Source organism: Doryrhamphus excisus, linkage group LG14 (assembly GCF_037039965.1).
Source record: "Doryrhamphus excisus strain RoL-2023G ecotype Guam linkage group LG14, RoL_Dexc_Guam_v1.1, whole genome shotgun sequence".
Lineage (NCBI taxonomy): Eukaryota > Metazoa > Chordata > Actinopteri > Syngnathiformes > Syngnathidae > Doryrhamphus > Doryrhamphus excisus.
In genome coordinates, this window is record NC_136370.1 from 18951506 (window position 1) to 18976302 (window position 24797).

Below are 24797 nucleotides of genomic sequence, written 5' to 3' on the forward strand. Positions count from 1 at the left end.
AATATATTTATAAAGGAATCCTACTTCATGGAAATTCACTTATCACGGTCTGGTCTGGAACCAATTAACCGCGATTAAACCCCAATTGGAGCACATGGTGTGTTCAAGAAACCGCCGAACAAATCTCAAAATAAATTTCAAAATAAAATGATCACTGAAGAAAAAAAACAAAATCATATAAAACTTGACTTTAGTCCCGAGCGCTCATAATTAATGAGGCTCAGTTTTAGGAGTAAATATGAACGTCAATGCTGAGATTTATTAATACACAAACAACCACGATGAGGTTCATGGATGGTGGGGCACTGGTTTTTCTAATGTGAATACAGGTTAATCATAAAAAATGAGAATAAAATAAGTCTTCAACTTGTTGTCAAATACTTTTTAGTCCGGTTTATTTATTTTCTATTAACTGGAAAAATTTATGTTCTTAACTTTTTTATTTGTATATGAAGTACATGCAGCCTTTCCTTGTCCGGGACACGTTCTCATACTTTGTTGTAAAAGTCAGATCGCCTCCTGGTGAGCTTGGTTGTATAATCCACCATCTCGACAGTCAGATTAATTCATTCATTCAGGATTTGAATTAGACTTTTTGCTAGCTAGCTAGCGCTGCTGCTGTTAAAAAAAAAAACTGGCTTTTCCTGTATGGAAAAACAGCAGTGACAAGCACCTTCCAGCTCACACAAAGCGCCTCCTGTATGACATTTTAGTCACATTTTAGTCACATTTTAGTCACATTTATATCAAACATGGACTGTAGAAAGTAATGGTGCATAATAAATATTTCATGCTAACAAAAATATGCTAGCAAGCGCCGTGATCAAACTCCGTGTGCAGCGTGACGGTAAGCAGCGTCCTATTCGGCACGTGTTACTGATGGAATAATATATTTTGAGTGTCTGTACATGAGTGGACGACTGTGTGTGTCCGTGTATTTACACACAATGAAGTATTACGACATGAAGTAGTATGAAGTGGTATCACTGACTAGAGCATTGATTATATTTGTGATATTCAGAATAGATATATGAAGTCCAATGGGATCGCAGGTTTCACCTGCCTCACCTCCGTACCATTGGTCCAGGAGGAGGTGAGGGGGCGGGGCAAAGTGGAATTAACTGTATTGAATGTAAAGTTAATCGACACCACTTTATGTCAATTTGACCTTGCATCTTTCTGGAAAATTTGCCTTTTTTGTTGTTGTTTTTCACAATAAATCGAAGAAATAATTGGTTTCTGTTCTTGTTTTTAAAACCTGTTTCAAATTAGGTCTGTAACTAATGATTATTTGCTGAGTTAATTAATCTAAAGTTGGTGTTTTGGTTATTGCATCATTGCTAAATGATTCATTCATATCCTCACAAGGGTCACGGGGGTTGCTGGAGCCTATCCCAGCTGTCTTCTTCGGGCAAGAGGCGGGGTACACCCTGGACTGGTGGCCAGCCAATCACAGGGCACATATAGACAAACAACCATTCACACTCACATTCATACCTATGGACAATTTGGATTAATTAGCCATTAACAATGGATTAACAATTAGCCTAGCATGTTTTTGGAATGTGGGAGGAAACCGTAATACACGGAGAAAACCCACGCATGCACTTGGAGATCACTTGTCCACCGTGCAGCCCATATTTGCATATTAATCACAGTGAGTCTTCCAGGTCCTGATGCAGCAAAACAGTCCCAGACCATCACACTACCACCACCATATTTTACTGTTGGAATCATGTTCATTCATTTTCTACCGCTTATCCTCACGAGGGTCGTCACCGGCTGTCTTCTTGGGGCGAGAGGCGGGGTCCACCCTGGACTGGTGGCCAGCCAATCACAGGGCACATATAGACAAACAACCATTCACACTCACATTCATACCTATGGACAATTTGGAGTCGCTACTTAACTTAGCATGTTTTTGGAATGTGGGAGGAAACCAACGCATGCACGGGGAGAACATGCATATGGGCGAGGGTGGAATTGAACTCGGGCCTCATAGCTGTGAGGCCTGCGTGCTAACTACTCGAGCGCCGTGCAGCCTCGTTGCTAAATCAATATGAGACAAACACAAACTGTAAATTGCTCTGCATCATATTAAAAAAGCAACATATGTTGATCGCTGTCAAAAATGATTAATATTTTAATAACATTAATATTTTGTTTTGCCTTAAAATAATTGGTAATACCCTTGTATGATTATTTGCCTCCACATATCGAGCATACAGGTAAGCACCATGAACATTATCCTCATATTGACAGCCTTTATTGGCCAATTGCCGGATTGCATGAAAGTCATATTTGTAGTAACAATAAGCCTCCACGCGGTGGAGGTGCTGCACACTTTTCATCTTCCTCAAAATTAGACGTTGTTGTGATGTTGTTTTAAGCGAAACTGCAAAACACTGTGTACTTATATTTTATTATAATATTTTCCAGGTGAGGCCAATCATTTAAGTTTGTTTGGTTGATGATTCTCAACTTCATTTTCATTTTTTCATTGCTTAATTTACCTGGCGTCGTGGAGGAAGGTGGGCGGTTCAGAATGTCGAAAGTGTCGATAGGAAGCGTAAGACGAGATCGATTTATTTCAGTTTCCTTCCGTTTGTTTTTACAAATCGATTATTTATGTTGCTCATAGTTTTACTTTTAGTACACTTTTGTTCATTATGATTATAATCCTGATCATCAAATCAACAAAGTCAATGAGCTTGAAAGGTTTCAAGTAAAAAAGCATCCGCAATAGTTAGCAGTATTGCAATACTGATTAAAAAAAACACAGCTAGCCGTGACGTCAGCCAGATGAAAACCAGCGATCGCATTTACTGGGTGATAATTGGTTATTTTGTAGTAAAGGGCGGGGTTTGCTTGTTTGCTTGAGCTGATTGGTCAAAACTGCCGCCAATCAACTTCCGCTTGTCCGCTTTTAGTTTGTGTATTGTATCTCCGCTACCATTGCGGTAGGACGTTTAAGAAAAAGACCATTAAAACGTCGCATTTGCGTGTAAAGTAATATTTTATCGCGTATTTTTGCTGCTTTTTTAATAGTTTTTTGTTTGTACATGTGTGATGTATCCCGGACAACGCGAGTACTGCGAAGTTGGGATCAAGTGTTTTTCCGTGGAATAAAATGGATATTTCCCAAGTGTAGCCACCGGATATGATTGTGTCGCTTTTTGGAACTTTGCGGAAGACTTTTTGGGACCATTTGGAGACAATTGGGAATACTAAACCATGTGTGGAGGGACAAAGTGAAACAATAGTGAGCGTTGGAGAGAAAGCTCATCCGGGGGAGGTCTATTCCGCGAGGGGGGCTTTGTTCCGTCCTGTGGAGCTCATCGATTGATTGATCGATTGTTTGATCCGCAGCCCCAACCAACCACCAACATGGATGTGACTCTTTCCGAGCTCTTGGTTGCCTTCTTGGAGTCCCCACTCGTGTTGTGGGTGAGTGAAAGCGTGTCTCTCTCCCGGGTAGATGTGAGAAGTTAAAAGTTACCAAACTTCCACAAACGCATCACGACGGGTTCTAATTATATGTTGTATGCATATTTGTTCTAGTTTTGATTATAATGACCGTGTCTTGGGTACACATGTCAACGTAAAAGTACTGTCACGTAAAAGTAAAAGTTCACTACTATGCTATTCCAGTCTACAAATTTATTTCTTATCCCTTTTTTTTATTAAGATATTAATTTATTAACACCAAAAATATCAAAAGTAAAACAAGGTTATTGTTTGGTACAATGGCGGTTTGACTTGAAAGGTGCATACTCCAATCCAGTAGGTGGCAGTATCGAACATGGATGACAGGGAAATAATAATCATGGCTTCCTTTCAACTTCTATCAGTACATTTCAATTCATGTACTGCTTGGGTGTCTAAACATTTTCCACCGAGTACCGGGGGCGGGGGGGGGGGGGGGGGGGGGCACAAAAAATTGGGGGAAAAAATGCTGCCTTCCACTAATGGCCCCCGGGCCGTACTTTGGAGACCTTATACATTTTTTTTGTCTTTAAAAAAATTCTTACAAATATAAAAATTCGATTTTTCAGATCATTTGCTTAGAATTTTATTTAATGTAGTTTAATGTATTTCAATTATTTTAAAATATTTTTGACTTTTTAAAATAATATTTATATTATTTATTTATTTAACTAACCGCCTGAACCAGTACTATAAAATAAAAAAAAAATCAATGCCATTTCTTGTGACAGAATTGAACAGAATAGTTAAATATATAAATAAAATATTATAAAATATAAATAAATATTTTTTATTTTTTAAATAATATTTATATTTATTTATTTAACTATTAACCGCCTGAACCAGTACTATAAAAACAATTAAAAAAAATAAATGCCCTTTTTTCATGACAGAATTGAACAGAATAGTTAAATATATAAATACATACTATAAATATTATTTTTTTTAAAATAAAAAATATTTAAAAATAATTGAAATACATTAAACTACATTAAATAAAATTCTAAGCAAATTATCTTAATTATCTGAAAAATCGAATTTTTATATTTGTAATAATTTTTTTTAAAGGCAAAAAAATGTATAAGGTGTCCAAAGTACGGCCCAGGGGCCATTAGCGGAATGCAGCATTTTTTCAATTTTTAGTGCCCCCCCTTCCCCCCCTCCTCGGTGGAAAAAGTTTAGACACAGTATCAATTGAAATGTGCTGATAGAAGTTGAAGGGAAGCCATGATTATTGTTTACCTGTCATCCATGTTCGATACTGCCACCTACTGGATTGGAGTATGCACCTTTCAAGTCAAACCTAGCTGTGAGGCCTGTGCGCTAACCACTAGACCGCCGTGTACTGGCTGGTTCAGCCAAGTTTTACCACCGGTATCGAATAATACATAAAGAACACCCAAGTTCAAAGTAGAAGTAGATTTGAGTCACAATGATTGTTTTTGTCCTTACATTGTGTGTTTTCAGGTGCGGACATTGGGCCCGCTGGGGTCATGTGACGACGTGGGCTCGGAGGATCGTGTCAACATGTTCATCGAGCTCGTGGATGGCGTCTTCCTGCACAAGATCATGACACACATGTAGGTGATGCTTCTGGAGTCTTGACATGATTCGGTTGACTCGTTGTGTGTGTGTGTGTGTGTGTGTGTGTGTTAGTGCGTCTTGCGTGCGTTTATGTGCGACCACATCCTGACTCTCTTGTTTCAGGTTGAGGGCGTCACTGCCACATGTGTTGCTCATGCTCTTAAAAGTGATAGTTCTGCCTTTTTATAAAGCATCTTTGATGGGATTCAGACGGTCCAGCGTGACTCAACAAAGTGGCTTTCATGTACTAAAAAGGGCTTTTTGCATTATTCCATTATACTTTTATCATTACAAAGACTAACAAATCTTTGTATGAAACGCACTTTTATACTGTACTATAACTCTTTTACTCCCTTTTCAATTTTAACAAAAAATCCTTAAAAAAAACATTCCATAAAGGCTATACATTAAAGTAAAGAAGGGCTGCACGGTGGTCTAGTGGTTAGCGCACTGACCTCACAACAAAGAGACCCGAGTTCAATCCCACCCTCGGCCATCTCTCTGGTTTCCTCCCACATTCCAAAAACATGCTAGGTTAATTAGCCACTCCAAATTGTCCATAGGTATGAATGTGAGTGTGAATGGTTGTTTGTCTATATGTGCCCTGTGATTGGCTGGCCACCGGTCCAGGGTGTACCCCGCCTCTCACCCCAAAAGACAGCTGGGATAGGCTCCAGCATACCCGAAACCTTAGTGAGGATAAGCGGTAGAAAATGAATGAATGAATGTTTACAACCGGTGTTGAGTGATTAGCCTGTAGGCCTCACAGCTAGAACACCCGAGTTCAATTCCACCCTCTGTGTGGAGTTTGCATGTTCTCCCCGTGCATGCGTGGGTTTTCTCCGGGTACTCCGATTTCCTCCCACATTCCAAAAACATGCTAGGTTAATTAGCCACTCCAAATTGTCCATAGGTATGAATGTGAGTGTGAATGGTTGTTTGTCTATATGTGCCCTGTGATTGGCTGGCCACCAGTCCAGGGTGTACCCCGCCTCTCGCCCCAAGAAGACAGCTGGTGACGACCCTTGTGAGGATAAGCGGTAGAAAATGAATGAACATTATTCCAACAGTAAAATATGGTGGTGGTAGTGTGATGGTCTGGGACTGTTTTGCTGTATCAGGACCTGGAAGACTCACTGTGATAAATGGAACCATGAATTATTGTGAATATGCGAATATGGGCTGCACGACGGTGGAGTGGTTACCGCGCAGGCCTCACAGCTAGGAGACCAGAGTTCAATTCCACCCTCGGGCATCTCTGTGTGGAGTTTGCATGTTCTCCCCGTGCATGCGTGGGTTTTCTCCGGGTACTCCGGTTTCCTCCCACATTCCAAAAACACGCTAGGTTAATTAGCCACTCCAAATTGTCCATAGGTATGAATGTGAGTGTGAATGGTTGTTTGCGTTGAACATAAAAGGCTTCTGTGCATTTGAAGCCGGCCAATCACACGCGTTCATACTTCATTGTCTTAGGATACGTTATTCCAATCATAATAACGCTATTGTTCTCCACTCTCCCACTGCATCCCCAGCCCCCTCGCGTATATTCAGTCTGGGGTGTGGGGTTGGGTCTTGCGGGTGGGGGGGGGGTGTCTGTAAGAAAGTGGGTTAAACAGGAGGGGGGCCAGGGTGGAGGTGCTGTGAACATTATTAAAGGAAGGTCATTCAGCCCAGTCAGTCTATTATTTCAGTCCACATGAAGCTGGCACAGAACTCCATAGGATATGACCGGAGTTCACCCCGCACCTTAAGAACCTTGTTGGTATCTTCTCAGTCCCCCTTCTCAGTTGACACTTACTATGGTACCCATTATGGCATTGGATGCTCATATCACCGAGTACTTTGGTACAAGGTACATTATTAAAAAAAAAAACCCTTAAACTGTATTATGGAAAGCAGGAAGTGAACAAATGTAACAGTTAGTGATTGTAAAAGTACCAGATGGAGGGGTAGGATTTAATAAGCTTTGCTTCTTCCTGCTCCTTTTGGACATGTGGAACTGGGAACTGATTATGGGATGCATTCAATTGTAATCTGATGCATGTTCAAATGAAATAAAACCATTCATAAAAAAATTAAATTAAAAAAACAAATACAATTTTTACATTTTTAATTTTTTTATTTAAAACAAAATTTTAAAATTAAAGTAAAAAAAAATAAACCTTAAATTATATTAGGAAAGCAGGAAGTGAACAAATGTATCAGTTAGTGATTGTAAAAGTACCAGATGGAGGGGTAGCCAACTAAGTCCATTTCTAGTAGTCCTTGTCTTAAATGGGCGCCAACTAAGTCCATTTCTAGCAGTCCTTGTCTTAAATGGGCGCCAACTAAGTCCATTTCTAGTAGTCCTTGTCTTAAATGGGCGCCAACTAAGTCCATTTCTAGTAGTCCTTGTCTTAAATGGGCGCCAACTAAGTCCATTTCTAGTAGTCCTTGTCTTAAATGGGCGCCAACTAAGTCCATTTCTAGCAGTCCTTGTCTTAAATGGGCGCCAACTAAGTCCATTTCTAGTAGTCCTTGTCTTAAATGGGCGCCAACTAAGTCCATTTCTAGTAGTCCTTGTCTTAAATGGGCGCCAACTAAGTCCATTTCTAGCAGTCCTTGTCTTAAATGGGCGCCAACTAAGTCCATTTCTAGTAGTCCTTGTCTTAAATGGGCGCCAACTAAGTCTATTTCTAGTAGTCCTTGTCTTAAATGGGCGCCAACTAAGTCAATTTCTAGTAGTCCTTGTCTTAAATGTGCGCCAACTAAGTCAATTTCTAGTAGTCCTTGTCTTAAATGTGCGCCAACTAAGTCTATTTCTAGTAGTCCTTGTCTTAAATGGGCGCCAACTAAGTCAATTTCTAGTAGTCCTTGTCTTAAATGTGCGCCAACTAAGTCCATTTCTAGTAGTCCTTGTCTTAAATGGGCGCCAACTAAGTCCATTTCTAGTAGTCCTTGTCTTAAATGTGCGCCAACTAAGTCTATTTCTAGTAGTCCTTGTCTTAAATGGGCACCAACTAAGTCCATTTCTAGTAGTCCTTGTCTTAAATGGGCGCCAACTAAGTCCTCCGGGATGTGTTTTTGTCCCCATAGTGACCCCGGCCCAAATAATCAGAGGCTGAACAAGAACGTGAACAACGACGTGTCACTCCGTCTTCACAACCTGACCCTCCTCACCAGACACGTCAGGACGTACTACCAGGTATGCACGCTCACCAGGGACCTTCACTGAACCATCTTTGGCATTGGGTGCTGCGTCCCTCCAGAAACCACTTGGGTAAAGGTCACATACGAGCACATGAAGGACACAAGTTAGTCCTATTAGTTAGAGCTTTATGAGAAAGAAACCGCTGTGATCCTAAAAAATGGAATAACTCCAAGATAAGTGAATTATTCCCCTTCCACCTCCATGGGCCAAGGGCATTTTGAGGAAGGTGTGGAATCAGCCCATATTTGCTCAAGAAGAACTTCAAGGGAACAGGAACTCTGGAATACGCTTTTATTGGAGTTGGAGCGTAGAAGACCACTTTATGTCATCTATTTATTCTCCACATTAATATCTAGCCATCCATCTATCTATCTAGCCATCCATCCATCTATCTATCATCCATCCATCTATCTATCATCCATCCATCTATCTATCATCCATCCATCTATCTATCATCCATCTATCTAGCCATCCATCTATCTAGCCATCCATCTATCTATCATCCATCTATCTATCTATCATCCATCCATCTATCTAGCCATCCATCTATCTAGCCATCCATCTATCATCCATCTATCCATCCATCCATCCATCTATCTATCATCCATCTATCTATCTATCATCCATCCATCTATCTAGCCATCCATCTATCTATCTATCATCCATCCATCTATCTAGCCATCCATCCATCTATCTAGCCATCCATCCATCTATCTATCATCCATCCATCTATCTAGCCATCCATCCATCTATCTATCATCCATCCATCTATCTATCATCCATCCATCTATCTAGCCATCCATCCATCTATCTAGCCATCCATCCATCTATCTATCATCCATCCATCTATCATCCATCCATCTATCTAGCCATCCATCCATCTATCTATCATCCATCCATCTATCTAGCCATCCATCCATCTATCTATCATCCATCCATCTATCTAGCCATCCATCTATCATCCATCCATCTATCTATCATCCATCTATCTATCATCCATCCATCTATCTAGCCATCCATCCATCTATCTATCATCCATCCATCTATCATCTATCATCCATCTATCTATCATCCATCTATCTATCATCCATCTATCTATCATCCATCTATCTATCATCCATCTATCTATCATCCATCTATCTAGCCATCCATCTATCTAGCCATCCATCTATCATCTATCATCCATCTATCTATCATCCATCTATCTATCATCCATCTATCTATCATCCATCTATCTATCATCCATCTATCTAGCCATCCATCTATCTATCCATCCATCCATCTATCTAGCCATCCATCTATCATCTATCATCCATCTATCTATCATCCATCTATCTATCATCTATCATCTATCATCCATCTATCTATCATCCATCTATCTATCATCCATCCATCTATCTATCTATCATCCATCTATCATCCATCTATCTATCATCCATCCATCTATCTAGCCATCCATCTATCATCCATCTATCTATCCATCTATCTATCATCCATCCATCCATCTATCTATCATCCATCTATCTATCCATCCATCCATCTATCATCCATCTATCTATCCATCCATCCAGCTATCTAGCCATCCATCTATCATCCATCTATCTATCCATCCATCCATCTATCATCCATCTATCTAGCCATCCATCTATCATCCATCTATCTATCATCCATCCATCTATCTAGCCATCCATCTATCATCCATCCATCTATCTAGCCATCCATCTATTCATCCATCTATCTATCATCCATCTATCTAGCCATCCATCTATCCATCCATCTATCCGTCTATCTATCCATCCATCTATCATCTACCTAGCCATCCATCCATCCATCCATCCATCCAAATATCATTTTCAACATTATCCCATCCATCCATCCATCTATCTGTCTATCCATCTATCTATCCATCCATCTATCATCCATTCATCCATCTATCCATCCATCTATCATCCATCCATCCGTCTATCTATCCATCCATCTATCATCTACCTAGCCATCCATCCATCCAAATATCGTTTTCAACATTATCTCATCCATCTATCCAGCCGTCCATCCATCTATCCATCCATCCAAATATTGTTTTCAACATTATCTCATCCATCCAGCCATCCATCCATGCATCCATCCAAATATCGTTTTCAACATTATCCAGCCATCTATCCATCCATCCATCCAGCCATCTATCTATCTATCCATCCAAATATTGTTTTCAACATTATCCCATCCATCTATACATCCAGCCATCCATCCATCTATCTATCCATCCATCCAAATATCGTTTTCAACATTATCCCAGCCAGGCTGCACGGTGATCGAGTGGTTAGCACTTCAATGCTAGGAGACCCGAGTTCAATTCCACCCTCGGCCATCTCTGTGTGGAGTTTGCATGTTCTCCCCGTGCATGCGTGGGTTTTCTCCGAGTACTCCGGTTTCCTCCCACATTCCAAAAACATGCTAGGTTAATTAGCCACTCCAAATTGTCCATAGGTATGAATGTGAGTGTGAATGGTTGTTTGTCTATATGTGCCCTGTGATTGGCTGGCCACCAGTTCAGGGTGTACCCCGCCTCTCGCCTTAAGAAGACAGCTGGGATAGGCTCCAGCACCCCCCCACGACCCCAGTGAGGATAAGCGGTAGAAAATGAAAGAATGCTAACATATGCTAGCCAGTGAGTGTTGTCATATAGCATCTAACAAGAAATAAGAATGAAATGAAACAGTAATAGAAAAAAAAGAACAAAAATCCCAATAATCTGCTTAGTTATTGCCATAATTTCCCGTATACAAGCTGATACTTTTTTTTTCTCACCGTGCGGCTTTTACAGCGATGCTAATATCGACATCCCCATGATGCTAATATCAACTTGTAGTCAGGAAGTCTGATTCCAGTCTGCAGATATCATTCCATGTGTAGCGTTTTGTGGTTTTGGACTGTTTGTGATTGTGACGTGCTGAGACCTGACCGTGGGTGCGTTCATAATCCCGAAATATCATAACAAGGAATGTCATACATCGAGGAGCGCACGTGTATGGATGCTCAACCAATAGGACGTCATCCAACACAACAGTTGTATTATTTACTTGTTTTAGTTGGCGCATCTTAAAAGCATTCTAAGAATCATGTTTCATAAATACTACTTGTCTACTTGTACTTGTACTTGTGTGTGTGTGTGTTCAGTGGTAGGTATTTGTTTGTGGTTAGAGATTAACCATCAGATTAACCCCGTACTGCCCAGAATGACCCACTTCAACGGTGCATACAGACTTGAAGTACAATCAGTCGGTGAGCACTGCATTGTATGGAATATGGCCTATTATATCCAAGTAATAATATGTAAATAATATTCATATTCTCCAACGGCCACCACATGTAAATAATGTTAGCGTAATGCCAACAACAGGCTTTTATTGCAGGTTTGCATTATCTCACAACAGGAACAAAAATCCTTCATACGAAAGTTAGTAACAGTAACTCAAGCTAAGCTAAAACTCGACTCAGAACGCTCCGATTTCCAGTCCACTTCCTGTCCACCACCCAAGGGAAAACATTTATAGCAACACACACAAGCACAAGTCTTAATTATGTTTTAAATTACTTATATACTCTTATTATGCTTACTATATTACACAATATGGGTGTAATGGTGACTATAGGGGTGTTAGTTCATGTTTAGAGGGCTCTGATAATACATTCATTCATTTATTTTCTCGCTTATTCTCTCTCTCTCTCTCTCTCTCTCTTACAAATTTCCCCACTGAGGGACGAATAATGGCATATCTTAATCTTAATATCTTAATCTTAACCACAAGGGTCGCGGGGAGGTGCTGGAGCCTATCCCAATCGCCAGCCAATCACAGAGCACATATAGGCAAACAACCATTCACACTCACATTCATACCTATGAACAATTTGGAGTCGGGAATTAACCTAGCATGTTTTTGGAATGTGGGCATGCATGCGGGGTGGAATTGAACTCGTGTCTTCTAGCTGTGAGGTCTGCGCGCTAACCACTCGACCGCCGTGCAGCCCTAAATGTAACAATATCAACAAAAATAAACATAGTTGTTATTTATATTTAGCTTTATTCAGTAGTAGTTAGTTGTAGTAGTTTTTTTTGACTAGTAGAATTGGCCCTCTAAGTCTGGTCTTCCCGTCGGAATTCCCACTCTTGGGAGACGGAGGAAACTTCCAAACAAAAGGTTGACTCTGTGGTTGTTTTGAACACCGTATCCTCTGGCCTACTTTACGTACATACACACAAAACTAGTGGTACCACGAGGGTTCACTATGTACGTCTGTCTCACAGCACCTGGGCGTGTTGGTTTTCTAGCAGAATGAAGAGAGCGAGTGAACCCTCCTCCTCCTCCTCCTGGTGTGAAAGCGAAAGTGACGCTTAGAGGATTTGTTAAAGTCAGGTCTCCTGGTGGCTGCCAATATTATATTGATCTGGTATTAGACATGTGAGCCCACAGTGTTAATGGGGCATGGATTTGTGTGTGTGTGTGTGTGTGTGTGTAAATGGGTCATTGTTGAGTCCTGTTATAATGTCCTTATGCGTTGGATGCAAGCAGTGATTTTTCAGCATTGATGCACAGCACATATTTTATTTTTATATTTATTATTATTATATATCTATATATTATATTTATTTTGTAATGGTAATGGTAATGGTTTTATTTCATTTGAACATGCATCAGATTACAATTGAATGCATCCCATAATCAGTTCACAGTTCCACATGTCCAAAAGGAGTAGGAAGAAGCAAAGCTTATTAAATCCTACCCCTCCATCTGGTACTTTTACAATCACTAACTGTTACATTTGTTCACTTCCTGCCTTTCTAATATAATTTAAGTTTTTTTAATTTAATTTTTTAATTTTTTTTATTTTATTTTTTAATTTTTAAAAAAAATGTAAAATTGTTTTTAAATTTTTAAAATTATTTAATTTTTTTAATGGTTTGTTAGCTACCTGTCTTTCTATTATAATTTAAGTTTTTTATTTTATTTTTTTGTTTAAAAAAATAGCTTATTAAATCCTACGCCTCCATCTGGTACTTTTACAATCAGTAACTGTTACATTTGTTCACTTCCTGCCTTTCTAATATAATTTAAGGTTTTTTTTATTTTATTTTTTTATTTTTTTTTATTTTATTTTTTAATTAAAAAAAAATGTTTTAATTGTTTTTACATTTTTTAAATTATTTAATTTTTTGAATGGTTTGTTCACTACCTGCCTTTCTAATATAATTTAAGTTTTTTATTTTATTTTTTGTTTAAAAAATAGTTTTTAATTTTTTTTAAATAGTTTTTAATTTTTTTAATTATTTACATTTTTTAATGGTTTAATTTCATTTGAACATGCATCAGATTACAATTGAATGCATCCCATAATCAGTTCCCAGTTCCACATGTCCAAAAGGAGTAGGAAGAAGCAAAGCTTATTAAATCCTACCCCTCCATCTGGTACTTTTACAATCACTAACTGTTACATTTGTTCACTTCCTGCTTTCCATAATACAGTTTAAGGTGTTTTTTTTTTAATAATAATGCACCTCGTACCGAAGTAGGAGGTGATATGAGCATCCAATGACATAATGGGATCATATTTCTCCTGTTTATGTCTATATTTTTACATTTAGCATATAGCTCCAGACTAGCATGGTTACAGTTGCTATTCAAATATTGCGGCTTCCCCCCCTGATGGGACGTAAGCTGTGTCAAACCTCCTAGGACCAGCTGGTAATCGGCACGCATGTTTTATTCACACCTCCAGTGCATTGTGGGGGAAAAAGAGAGCGAGGTTCCACTATCAAGTTACCTCCTGGTCTTAAGGTCATTGTAATCGTACCTGCAGCCATTGTGCTCCCTGCGAGCCTTTCCCCGCATCCAGTTCAGTTGGAGCGCTTATGTAAGGCGATGCAAGTGCAGGCGACTTTCAGACGACGTATTAAGTCGAGAAACACAACGAGAAATGTGCGTTGTGGAACCTAATAAATTGCACGTTTTAATTTTGTGTGATTGTGTGTGTGTGTGTGGGGGGGGGGTTGTTTTTGCGTGTGTTATTCCCAGACGGTTTCCCCTGCTGACAAGGACTTCCGCTTTCTCTCCCCCTCTCTCGCCCACAAGTACACACCTTGTTATGTCTTCCCATACGTCCTCGCTCTAAACTCTCTATCTCTCTTCATGGAGTCCTTAACCCACCCTCATGTGTCCTCGTGTAAACAAGTCCATTGTTCTCCATTACAACCTTTCATTCACGTACATTTTGGAATTGTCGGAACAATACGGCGTTGATGATTGGGGTGAGCGATACTGGAAATTTTAGTATCAATGCAATACCAAGTCAATTGCAGATACTTCTACTTCTTACTCAATCATCCGAGCGGGACTTGTAGTCCAAACGCCTCCATGGGCATTCCCAGCTGGGGAAAAAAGACCCCTGGGCTGACCTAGGATCAGTGATGGGAATAACGGCTTTACTAACGTTGTTACTTTTTTCAGTAACTGGTAATCTAACTAATTACTTTTACTGTCAGCATAACACCGTTACCATTTTGGACACCACGTTACTGAAGCCGCCTAAAAATATATCACCAACCAAGGGAGGGGTGAGATAACCACATAAGCAATGAGGATTGGCTCAGGTTTAGTAAAATTGCATCTTCAGCCAATCAGAGAACTTGAGTGGGCGGGTGTTTAGAGCACATAATCCCATCCACTTTATTTTATAAACAGAGTTTCCAAAGTGCTGCACAGACTAGTAAAATAAAAAGTAAAAATAAAATACAAATAAATAAAATACAAATTGAATTTAATCCAAAACTAAAAGATCATTTAAGAAATAAAAATAGTAAAATAGATATTAAAATATTAAAAACAAGAAAAAACACATAAGCGATGAGGATTCGCTAAGATTGCGTCTTCAGCCAATCAGAGAACTTGAGTGGGCGGGTTTTTAGAGCACATAAGCAATGAGAATTGGCTAAAGTTTAGTAAGATTGCGTTTTCAGCCAATCAGAGAACTTGAATGGGCGGGTGTTTAGAGCACATTCGCTAAGGATGCGTCTTCAGCCAATGAGAGAACTTGGGTGGGCGGGTGTTTAGAGCAACATAAGCAATGAGCATTGGCTAAGGTTTAGTAAGATTGCGTTTTCAGCCAATCAGAGAACTTAGCTGGGCGGGTGTGTAGCGCACATAAGCAATGAGGATTGGCTAAGATTGCATCTTCAGCCAATCAGAGAACTTGAGTGGGCGGGTGTTTAGAGCAAACTTGTGAGAATACAAGGAAGTATAAGACACTACTTTAGGCGAAAGATAAAAATATGTACACGTCGAAAGTACGTTATATCCCCGTAAAAAAACTTTGTCCACGTTTTTTTTTGGGGGGGGTTAGCTTTAGTTACTTTTACTTTAACTAGGACCTATAACCAATTACTTTTTTAAAGTAACATTCCCAACCCAAGAGAACTGAAAAATATCACTCTCATCAAGCTAGTATTGATCCAATTCCAATACCTGTCAATATTTGGATGGATCCGCTCACCCCAAGTTGCAGTATGTCAATCTTTTGCTCCTATCTTCCATTCTGACCTTTTTCCTGATACACTTTGTTGGCTGAGTGTTGGCTCCACACCCACAGACACACCAGTGGGGAGGGAAACACACCTAAGAAGGTTATAAACATGGAGTCACGCAACTTTATATTCTGTTCATGTTAGAGTTGTACAGTATGTCATGGATGAGGCGGTTTTCCAAGTACAGTTTTTTTTCCTCTGCCTTCACAAACGTTCCTCTTCTGTTACAGGATACCCTTCAGCAGCTAATAGTGATGCCCCTTCCAAACATCGTCTGCATCGCCAAGGATCCATTATCAGGTAACTGACACTCCCCAAACACTTAAGCGCCGTTCCCGCCAATAAATTAAATTTTATGTCATTTTTAATACGCATTTGATTAATCAAAAGTTGCAAACTCTACCCAGGGAGGCAGAATCATAACAAACGAGGAGATTTGAAGTCATTCATTTATTTGTTTTCTACCGCTTATCCTCACGAGGGTCGAGGGTATGCTGGAGCCTATCCCAGCTGTCTTCTTGGGGCGAGAGGCGGGGTACAAACTGGACTGGTGGCCAGCCAATCACAGGGCACATATAGACAAACAACCATTCACACTCACATTCATACCTATGGACAATTTGGAGTGGCTAATTAACCTAGCATGTTTTTGGAATGTGGGAGGAAACCGGAGTACCCGGAGAAAACCCACGCATGCACACTCCACACAGAGATATTGGAACCGAGGGTGGAATTGAACCCAGCTCTCCTAGCTGTGAGGTCTGCGCGCTAACCACTCGATCACTGTGCAGCCTATATATCCATATTAACAATAATTCATGGTTCCATTTATCCCAGTGAGTCTTCCAGGTCCTGATGCAGCAAAACAGTCCCAGACCATCACACTACCACCACCATATTTTACTGTTGGAATAATGTTCATTCAATTTCTACCGCTTATCCTCACAAGGGTCGTCACCAGCTGTCTTGGGGCGAGAGGCGGGGTTACAACCTGGACTAGTGGCCAGCCAATCACAGGGCACATATAGACAAACAACCATTCACACTCACATTCATACCTATGGACAATTTGGAGTGGCTAATTAACCTAGCATGTTTTTGGAATGTGGGAGGAAACCGGAGTACCCGGAGAAAACCCACGCATGCACGGGGAGAACATGCAAAAAAAATAGTTTCTATCATTTTTTTGTCTACTCTAACCCAAAAACATGCAGAAAAAGTAAGTCTTTGTGTTGTTTGCCCCCACAGCAAAGAGCATGGAGGAGCTGAAAAGACTTCTACTGTTAATTCTTGGCTGTGCTGTTCAGGTAACTCTTACACAAATACCAAATACACATGCCCAGACAGCCGGTCTCTCCCACCGCGTCGCTCACCCAAGGAGTATTTCTGTTCAGCTTTTCATGTCTGAGCACAGCCGACTGCCGACGCTGCATCAATAGACTCAGCTGCACGTTGGCGCCACTGTGGAATTAAACGTTGCCACAATAATCGGAGTACCCGGAGAAAACCCACAAATGCACGGGGAGAACATGCAAACTCCACACAGAGATGGCCGAGGGTGGAATCGAACTCGGGTCTCCTAGCTGTGTGGCCTGCGTGCTAACCGCTCTAACGCCGTGCAGCCATGACTAAAATCATGAAAGCTTTTGTACACAAACGAGACTTTGCTACCGTTTTTACTGGCAGATTTGGTGCTAGCTGTTTCTCAAACACATTATAACGGGACTGTTTGTGTAGCTTGTCATGACTAAAAGTCTCCAGTCAGATTGAACAATCCCCACTTCCAACATAATGGGAAGTAGTACACTCAGCAGCGGCTAGCTTAAGGTCTTGTTTAATAAGTAAGATGCTAGTAAGTTCATAAAGAAACACTTCAATGCTAGGAATATGTTAAAAAGCCAATTCAAGAAACAATACAAGCAGTTGATGTTTGCTAAATACAAGGATGAAGAGTCTTGTGCTATACGTATATATATATCATATATATATATCACTATATTGACACTTACTATGGTACCCATTATGGCATTGGATGCTCATATCAACTTGTACTTCGGAACGTGACAAAAATAAAATGTAAAAAAATTAAAAAGAATAATATAAAAAATAATATAGTAAAAAAAAATATATCAATTATTTTATAATATAAAATAATAATATATCAAAAATATCAAAATAATAATGAAAAATTTATGCATTCATAAAAAAAACTTAAACTATATTAGGAAAGCAGGAAGTGAACAAATGTAACAGTTACTGATTGTAAAAGTACCAGATGGAGGGGTAGGATTTAATAAGCTTTGCTTCTTCCTACTCCTTTTGGACATGTGGAACTGGAAACTGATTATGGGATGCACTCAATTGTAATCTGATGCATGTTCAAATTAAATAAAATCATTTAAAAAAATTAAAATCATTAAAAAAATTAAAAACAATTTTTTCAAATAAAAAAACAAAATAAAAAAACTTAAATTATATTAGGAAAGCAGGAAGTGAACAAATAAGCTTTGCTTCTTCCTACTCCTTTTGGACATGTGGAACTGGGAACTGATTATGGGATGCATTCAATTGTAATCTGATGCATGTTCAAATGAAATGAAACCATTACCATTACCATAAAGCTCTGTGGTGTTTCTGTCATTAATGGACAGCATTCAACACTCACCGCCATTATTTTCCATTATTTTGTTCGACTTCATGAAACAGGAAGGATGGGAGCAGTCGGTGAATGGAGGGATCGGAAATAGCGTGTCAGGCCACACTGACATGTTAACTATGACGAATAACTACATTTCCCATGCAGTCTTCACCCTTTCTGCCCATGTTTTTAACCTTTTGAGGTGTTTGTGAATACCCAGTGCGAACGTAAGGAGGAGATGATCGAGAAGATCAAACTGCTGGACATCGGGACCCAGGCAGCCATTGTGTCTCACATCCAGGAGGTCAGTAGGACCCAGACCACTTCAAGTGTTCTGATTGTCCAGACTTTTTCCACTAAGGGTTCCTGCCACCATACAGGAACCACCATTACTGTAGTCACATGAAACTGTGTTTTGCAGGTGACCCACAACCGGCAGAATGTTCTTGACCTTTCATGGCTGGAGGAAGGAGCAGGACTTGGACAGGAAGAGCTGGAACCGCTGTCACGCAGCATGGCTGCATCGCTACGGCAACTGATTGAGCAGAGAGACAAGGCCAGTGAGGTACCGACATTGGGGAAAAAAAACTGTCAAAGAATAACATGAAGAGGGAAAACTAATTAATATTCTTTATCATTCCAAACTATGCAAAGACAAAAATGATCCAAAACTAAAAACACACAAACACCATAAAAACAAAATAAAAACAAAAGATAAAACTGCTAGCCGAGCTACCAGGAAGTTAGCCAGGTGGAGGGATATCTGTCTTACACTTAACATAATATTTTTATACAGTAGTATCATACAGCAACTTTTGATGATCATCTGATACTAAGTACAGATACAAATGCAGTACTCTTTACTAGGATTTTCTCAATATTTCACTTTTATGCTCATGATTATTCATATAAACGCAGCACATTTTAGTGTTACATAATATACAACATAATATATAAATACAACAATATTGTTAGCGTTGGTAGCGAGGTGGAACCCAAGATGGAACCCAAGATTAGAGATAATGTGAGAAGTACTGTCATCTGGGAGAAACTTGTAGTACCGCTGCTCCTTGGCATTGAGAGGACCCCAGGGATCTCTGATAATTACCGCTACTGATAATTATCGGCCCGATATCAGCATAAAAATTTGATATCGGCTACCAGGAAGTTAGCCAGGCGGAGGGATATCTGTCTTACACTTAACATAATGTTTTTATAGTATCATACGGCAACTTTTGATGATGATCTGATACTAAGTACAGATACAAATGCAGTACTTTTTACTAAGATTTCCTCAATATTAAAATGTTTTGCTCATGATTATTAGTATAAACGCAGCAGATTTTAGTGTTACATAATATACAATATAATATATAAATACAACAATGTTGTTAGCATTGGTAGCGAGGTGGAACCCAAAATTAGAGATGGATGAGAGGACCCCAGGGATGTCTGATAATTATCGGCCCGATATCAGCATAAAAATTTGATATCGGCTACCAGGAAGTTAGCCAGGCGGAGGGATATCTGTCTTACACGTAACATAATATTTTTATAGTATCATACGGCAACTTTTGATGATGATCTGATACTAAGTACAGATACAAATGCAGTACTTTTTACTAAGATTTTCCTCAATATTAAAATTTTTTGCTCATGATTATTAGTATAAACGCAGCAGATTTTAGTGTTACATAATATATAATATATAAATACAACAATATTGTTAGCATTGGTAGCGAGGTGGAACCCAAGATGGAACCCAAAATTAGAGATGGATGAGAGGACCCCAGGGATGTCTGATAATTACCGCTACTGATAATTATCAGCTCGATATCAGCATAAAAATTTGATATCGGTATCAGATTTTTTTCCCCGATATGAAAAAATGCTGCATACAAAACATTATGCGTTCGTTCCACCCCAGGAGATTCGTCATGTTACGCATATCGGCTAAGGAAGTAGAATTTGGAATGATAATTTTCATGTCCTTCATAGGTGATTGTGGATCTCACCAACGAGAGGGACTACCTGTCCAGCCTCCATCCCCAGGAAAGACCGATACGCAGCCCGGAGCAAGGCACCAGTCCTGGAGGTGTTGTCGTGAATAACGGCGGACCAGCCTTGACCGTAACCAACCTTACCAAAGAAGAAAAGCAACATTTGTCAGTGGAGCTGGCGGACACGAAGGCCAAGCTTCGCCGAAACAGACAAGAACTGTGAGTCTCGAACTCCGTCGTCTACATAAAAGCTGACTACATAAAACCACGACATGAGGCCGGAGATGATTGGAGCCGTCTTTGTGCAGGGAGGAGAAGACGGAGCAGTTGATGGATTCCCGACACGAGGTGGAGCGTCTGGATCAGGAGCTTCAGCGACTTAAACAGGAGGTCAGCGTCATTGCAAGTATACAGTACACGAGTATACAGTACACAAGTATACGGTACTCTACGTCATGAAATGATGTACGTCCGTTTATGGCGTCCTAGCGTGATTCCACCGTAGCTTTCCTGCACCATGAAGAAATCAAGTCCACGTGTTTCTCCATGTGCTTCAGAACCAGTCGCTGTCTTGTGAGGCGCGTTCCGTGCGAGTGTACCGCGACGAGGTTGACTCCCTGAGGGAGAAAACGGCCCGGGTTGACCGACTAGAAACAGAATTGACTCGATGTAAAGAGAAGCTCAACGATGTTCACTTCTACAAGGCCAGAATGGAGGTAAAAAATTGTGATATATTTCATTATTCCTGCATGAAAACAATAATCCAAACTAAATTCATGTATCACTTAGGAGCTTCGTGAGGACAACTTGACCTTGATGGAGACCAAGATATTGCTGGAGGAGCAACTGTCGGTCTCCAGAGGGCGCTGTGATAAAGTTCACACGTTGGAGAAAGACAACCTGCTGCTACGAGCTAAAATACACGACCTGGAAATGGTAGGAATTCATTCATTCATTCATTTTCTAACGCTTATTCTCATGAGGGTCGTGAGGGGAGGGGGTGCTGGAGCCTATCCCAGCTGTCTTCTTGGGGCGAGAGGCGGGGTACACACTGGACTGGTGGCCAGCCAATCACAGGGCACATATAGACAAACAACCATTCACACTCACATTCATACCTATGGACAATTTGGAGTGGCTAATTAACCTAGCATGTTTTTGGAATGTGGGAGGAAACCGGAGTACCCGGAGAATCACTCATCCACCGTACAGCTCATATTTGTGAACAGTTTAACAATAATTCATGGTTCCATTTATCACAGTGAGTCTTCCAGGTCCTGATGCAGCAAAACAGTCCCAGACCATCACACTACCACCACCATATTTTAATGTTGGAATAATGTTCATTCATTTTCTACCGCTTATCCTCACGAGTGTCGTCACCGGCTGTCTTCGGGCGAGAGGCGGGGTACACCCTGGACTGGTGGTCAGCCAATCACAGGGCACATATAGACAAACAACCATTCACACTCACATTCATACCTATGGACAATTTGGAGTCGCTAATTAACCTAGCATGTTTTTGGAATGTGGGAGGAAACCGAAGTACCCGGAGAAAACCCACACAGAGATGGCCGAGGGTGGAATTGAACTTGAGTCTCCTAGCTGTGAGGCCTGTGAGCTAATCACTCGACCACCGTGCAGCCCATATTTGCAAACAGTTTAACAATAATTCATGGTTCCATTTATCACAGTGAGTCTTCCAGGCCCTGATGCAGCAAAACAGTCCCAGACCATCACACTACCACCACCATATTTTACTGTTCAATAATAATAATAATGTTCAATTATTCATTTTCTACCGCTTATCCTCACAAGGGTCACGGGGGTGCTGGAGCCTATCCCAGCTGTCTTTTGGGCGAGAAGCGGGGTACACCCTGGACTGGTGGCCAGCCAATCACAGGGCACATATAGACAAACAACCATTCACACTCACATTGATACCTATGGACAATTTGGAGTCGCTAATTAACCTAGCATGTTTTTGGAATGTGGGAGGAAACCGGAGTACCCGGAGAAAACCCACGCATGCACGGGGAGAACATGCAAACTCCACACAGAGATGGCCAAGGGTGGAATTGAACCCAGGTCTCCTTCCATGCAGGTGAGGGACAATGAGCGTCGCAGGCTGGAGGAGCTTGTGGAGGAGAACATGCTGCTAGAGATCGGGCAGAAACAAAGTATGAACGAATCGGCTCATCTTGGCTGGGAACTGGAACAGCTGACCAAAAACCAGGACAACTGCAGCTCCGAGAGTAAGACGCTTTGGTTCTAGTTTCTCCTTCAGGAGTACATTTCTTCGTTTTCCTGGTGATTCCTTCATATTTTGCTTCTTCTGCAGCTCGGAAGTCGTTTGTACACGAGCTCAATGAGTGTGTCTCCAGCCGGGTTTTGAAGCTGGAAAAGGAGAACGGGGAGCTTCAAGTCACGGTTGAGAGACTGAAAGAAGATAATCACCTCCTGCAGGAGAAGCAGCTCCACGCTCAAGTGCTGGACCGGGAAAACCAGGGTCTCAGCAAGAAGGTAGGGAGCTTGAACTCGAAAGACCGTTGGAGGTCGGACACCGCATACTACATACAAGTACTACATACTTCCATGCCCATAACTATCCACATCTATACTGCATACCCGATCCATCAGACAGTATGCAAAGCCTTTACACTACAGTGTACTACATAACCCACAATGCATTGCTCTCCTACCCGAGCCCATTTCACTTTCACTCTAAACTCTTTAAGGCAAGAAAGTGGCCGTTTACATCCCGAGTGTGTTATTTATTTGTTTGTTTACAATTTAGTTCGGACAAATTCGGCAAAATTTAAGATAGCTAGTGAGCAACATCCGGTTATTTTCACAAAATAAAACACCCCTTTACTTTTCGCATACAAAAAAAAAACATAGTGCTAAATCACTGCTTTTACTTTGAAGAGAGGAGAAATATGATCACAAGGAAGAGCTCAATTACTACAATACTTATTTATTTATACTTATATTGTGTGGAAATATGGGGTAGTAACTATAAAAGCAGGCTGTAAGCCGGTCGAGTGGTTAGCTCGCAGACCTCACAGCAAGAGGACCCGAGTTCAATTCCATCCTCGGCCATCTCTGTGTGGAGTTTGCACGTTCTCCTCGTATGCATGCGTGGGTTTTCTCCGGGTACTCCGGTTTCCTCCCACATTCCAAAAACATGCTCGGTTAATTGCCTATTGCCTAATTGTAAAAAAAACCTTAAACTGTATTATGGAAAGCAGGAAGTGAACAAATGTAAGAGTTAGTGATTGTAAAAGTACCAGATGGAGGGGTAGGATTTAATAAGCTTTGCTTCTTCCTGCTCCTTTTGGACATGTGGAACTATAAAAAATTATAATAATAAAAATGTTTTTTTTTACTCCTTTGACGTTACAAAATAAAATAAAATAAAACGTAAAAAATTTAAAAATAATAATATAAAAAATAATGTAATAAAAAATTTTATAACAATAATTTTATAATATAAAATAATAATATAAAATATCAAAATATTGATAAAAATGTATGCATTTATAAAAAAACTTAAACTATATTAGGAAAGCAGGAAGTGAACAAATGTAACAGTTAGTGATTGTAAAAGTACCAGATGGATGGGTAGGATTTAATAAGCTTTGCTTCTTCCTACTCCTTTTGGACATGTGGAACTGGGAACTGATTATGGGATGCATTCAATTGTAATCTGATGCATGTTCAAATGACATAAAACCATTACCATTACCAAAAAAAAGAAGCAAACCATCTCGCTTGACAACGCCGTTTGGACTGATCTCGTCCCGGTGACGTCACGTCATATTGCATCCTGGGTAATTTGGGTATGAGCAGTAGTAAGCTGATGATACATACTCAAGATTTGTTGCGAATGCAGTATGCATCCTGGAACTTCTTGCATACGCAATAAGTTAGTATGAGTAGTAGGTAAGTATGCGGTTTCGAACACAGCCTGAAATTGTGAAGAGTCCGAGACCGGCATACGGTACATCATAACCAATTCCATCCATAATCAGACCAGCAGTTAAACAGTAGAATAGAAGTAACGGGCTCTAATTGTCACAGTCCGACACGGAACAAACTGCCTGTTCTGAGTCCGGCCTCCTAACTCTTGATCTCGATGTTGCAGTTGGAGCATCTCCAAGGCTTGCTGGACCAGGAGAAACTGACCAATCAAGACATGGAGTCTCTTGGCGAGGAATTATTAAAGGAAAAACACAATCTGGAACGAGACATGCATGCTCTGAGAGCGGACAAAGACCGACAGGTAAATTGGAAAGTGGAACAACTTAAAATGGCTCCGGC

General features: G+C 40.3%; 1 protein-coding gene across 2 annotated transcripts in view; it reads left to right on the forward strand.

Annotated features, from left to right (window-relative positions):
* The first annotated feature begins 2920 nt into the window (after positions 1 to 2920).
* The window catches only part of ccdc88c (coiled-coil and HOOK domain protein 88C), a 39318-nt gene continuing 17441 nt past the window's right edge, over positions 2921 to 24797 (forward strand). For both annotated transcript variants that reach the window (XM_078795888.1, XM_078795889.1), the window contains exons 1-14: positions 2921 to 3447; positions 4954 to 5066; positions 8146 to 8254; positions 16067 to 16136; positions 17085 to 17143; positions 18695 to 18778; positions 18896 to 19039; positions 20473 to 20693; positions 20783 to 20864; positions 21032 to 21190; positions 21264 to 21410; positions 22579 to 22729; positions 22816 to 22997; positions 24622 to 24759. In XM_078795888.1, the coding sequence (XP_078652014.1) occupies positions 3388 to 3447; positions 4954 to 5066; positions 8146 to 8254; positions 16067 to 16136; positions 17085 to 17143; positions 18695 to 18778; positions 18896 to 19039; positions 20473 to 20693; positions 20783 to 20864; positions 21032 to 21190; positions 21264 to 21410; positions 22579 to 22729; positions 22816 to 22997; positions 24622 to 24759 (1719 nt within the window). In that variant the 5' untranslated portion in view covers positions 2921 to 3387. The remainder of the gene's footprint in view (positions 3448 to 4953; positions 5067 to 8145; positions 8255 to 16066; positions 16137 to 17084; positions 17144 to 18694; positions 18779 to 18895; positions 19040 to 20472; positions 20694 to 20782; positions 20865 to 21031; positions 21191 to 21263; positions 21411 to 22578; positions 22730 to 22815; positions 22998 to 24621; positions 24760 to 24797) is intronic.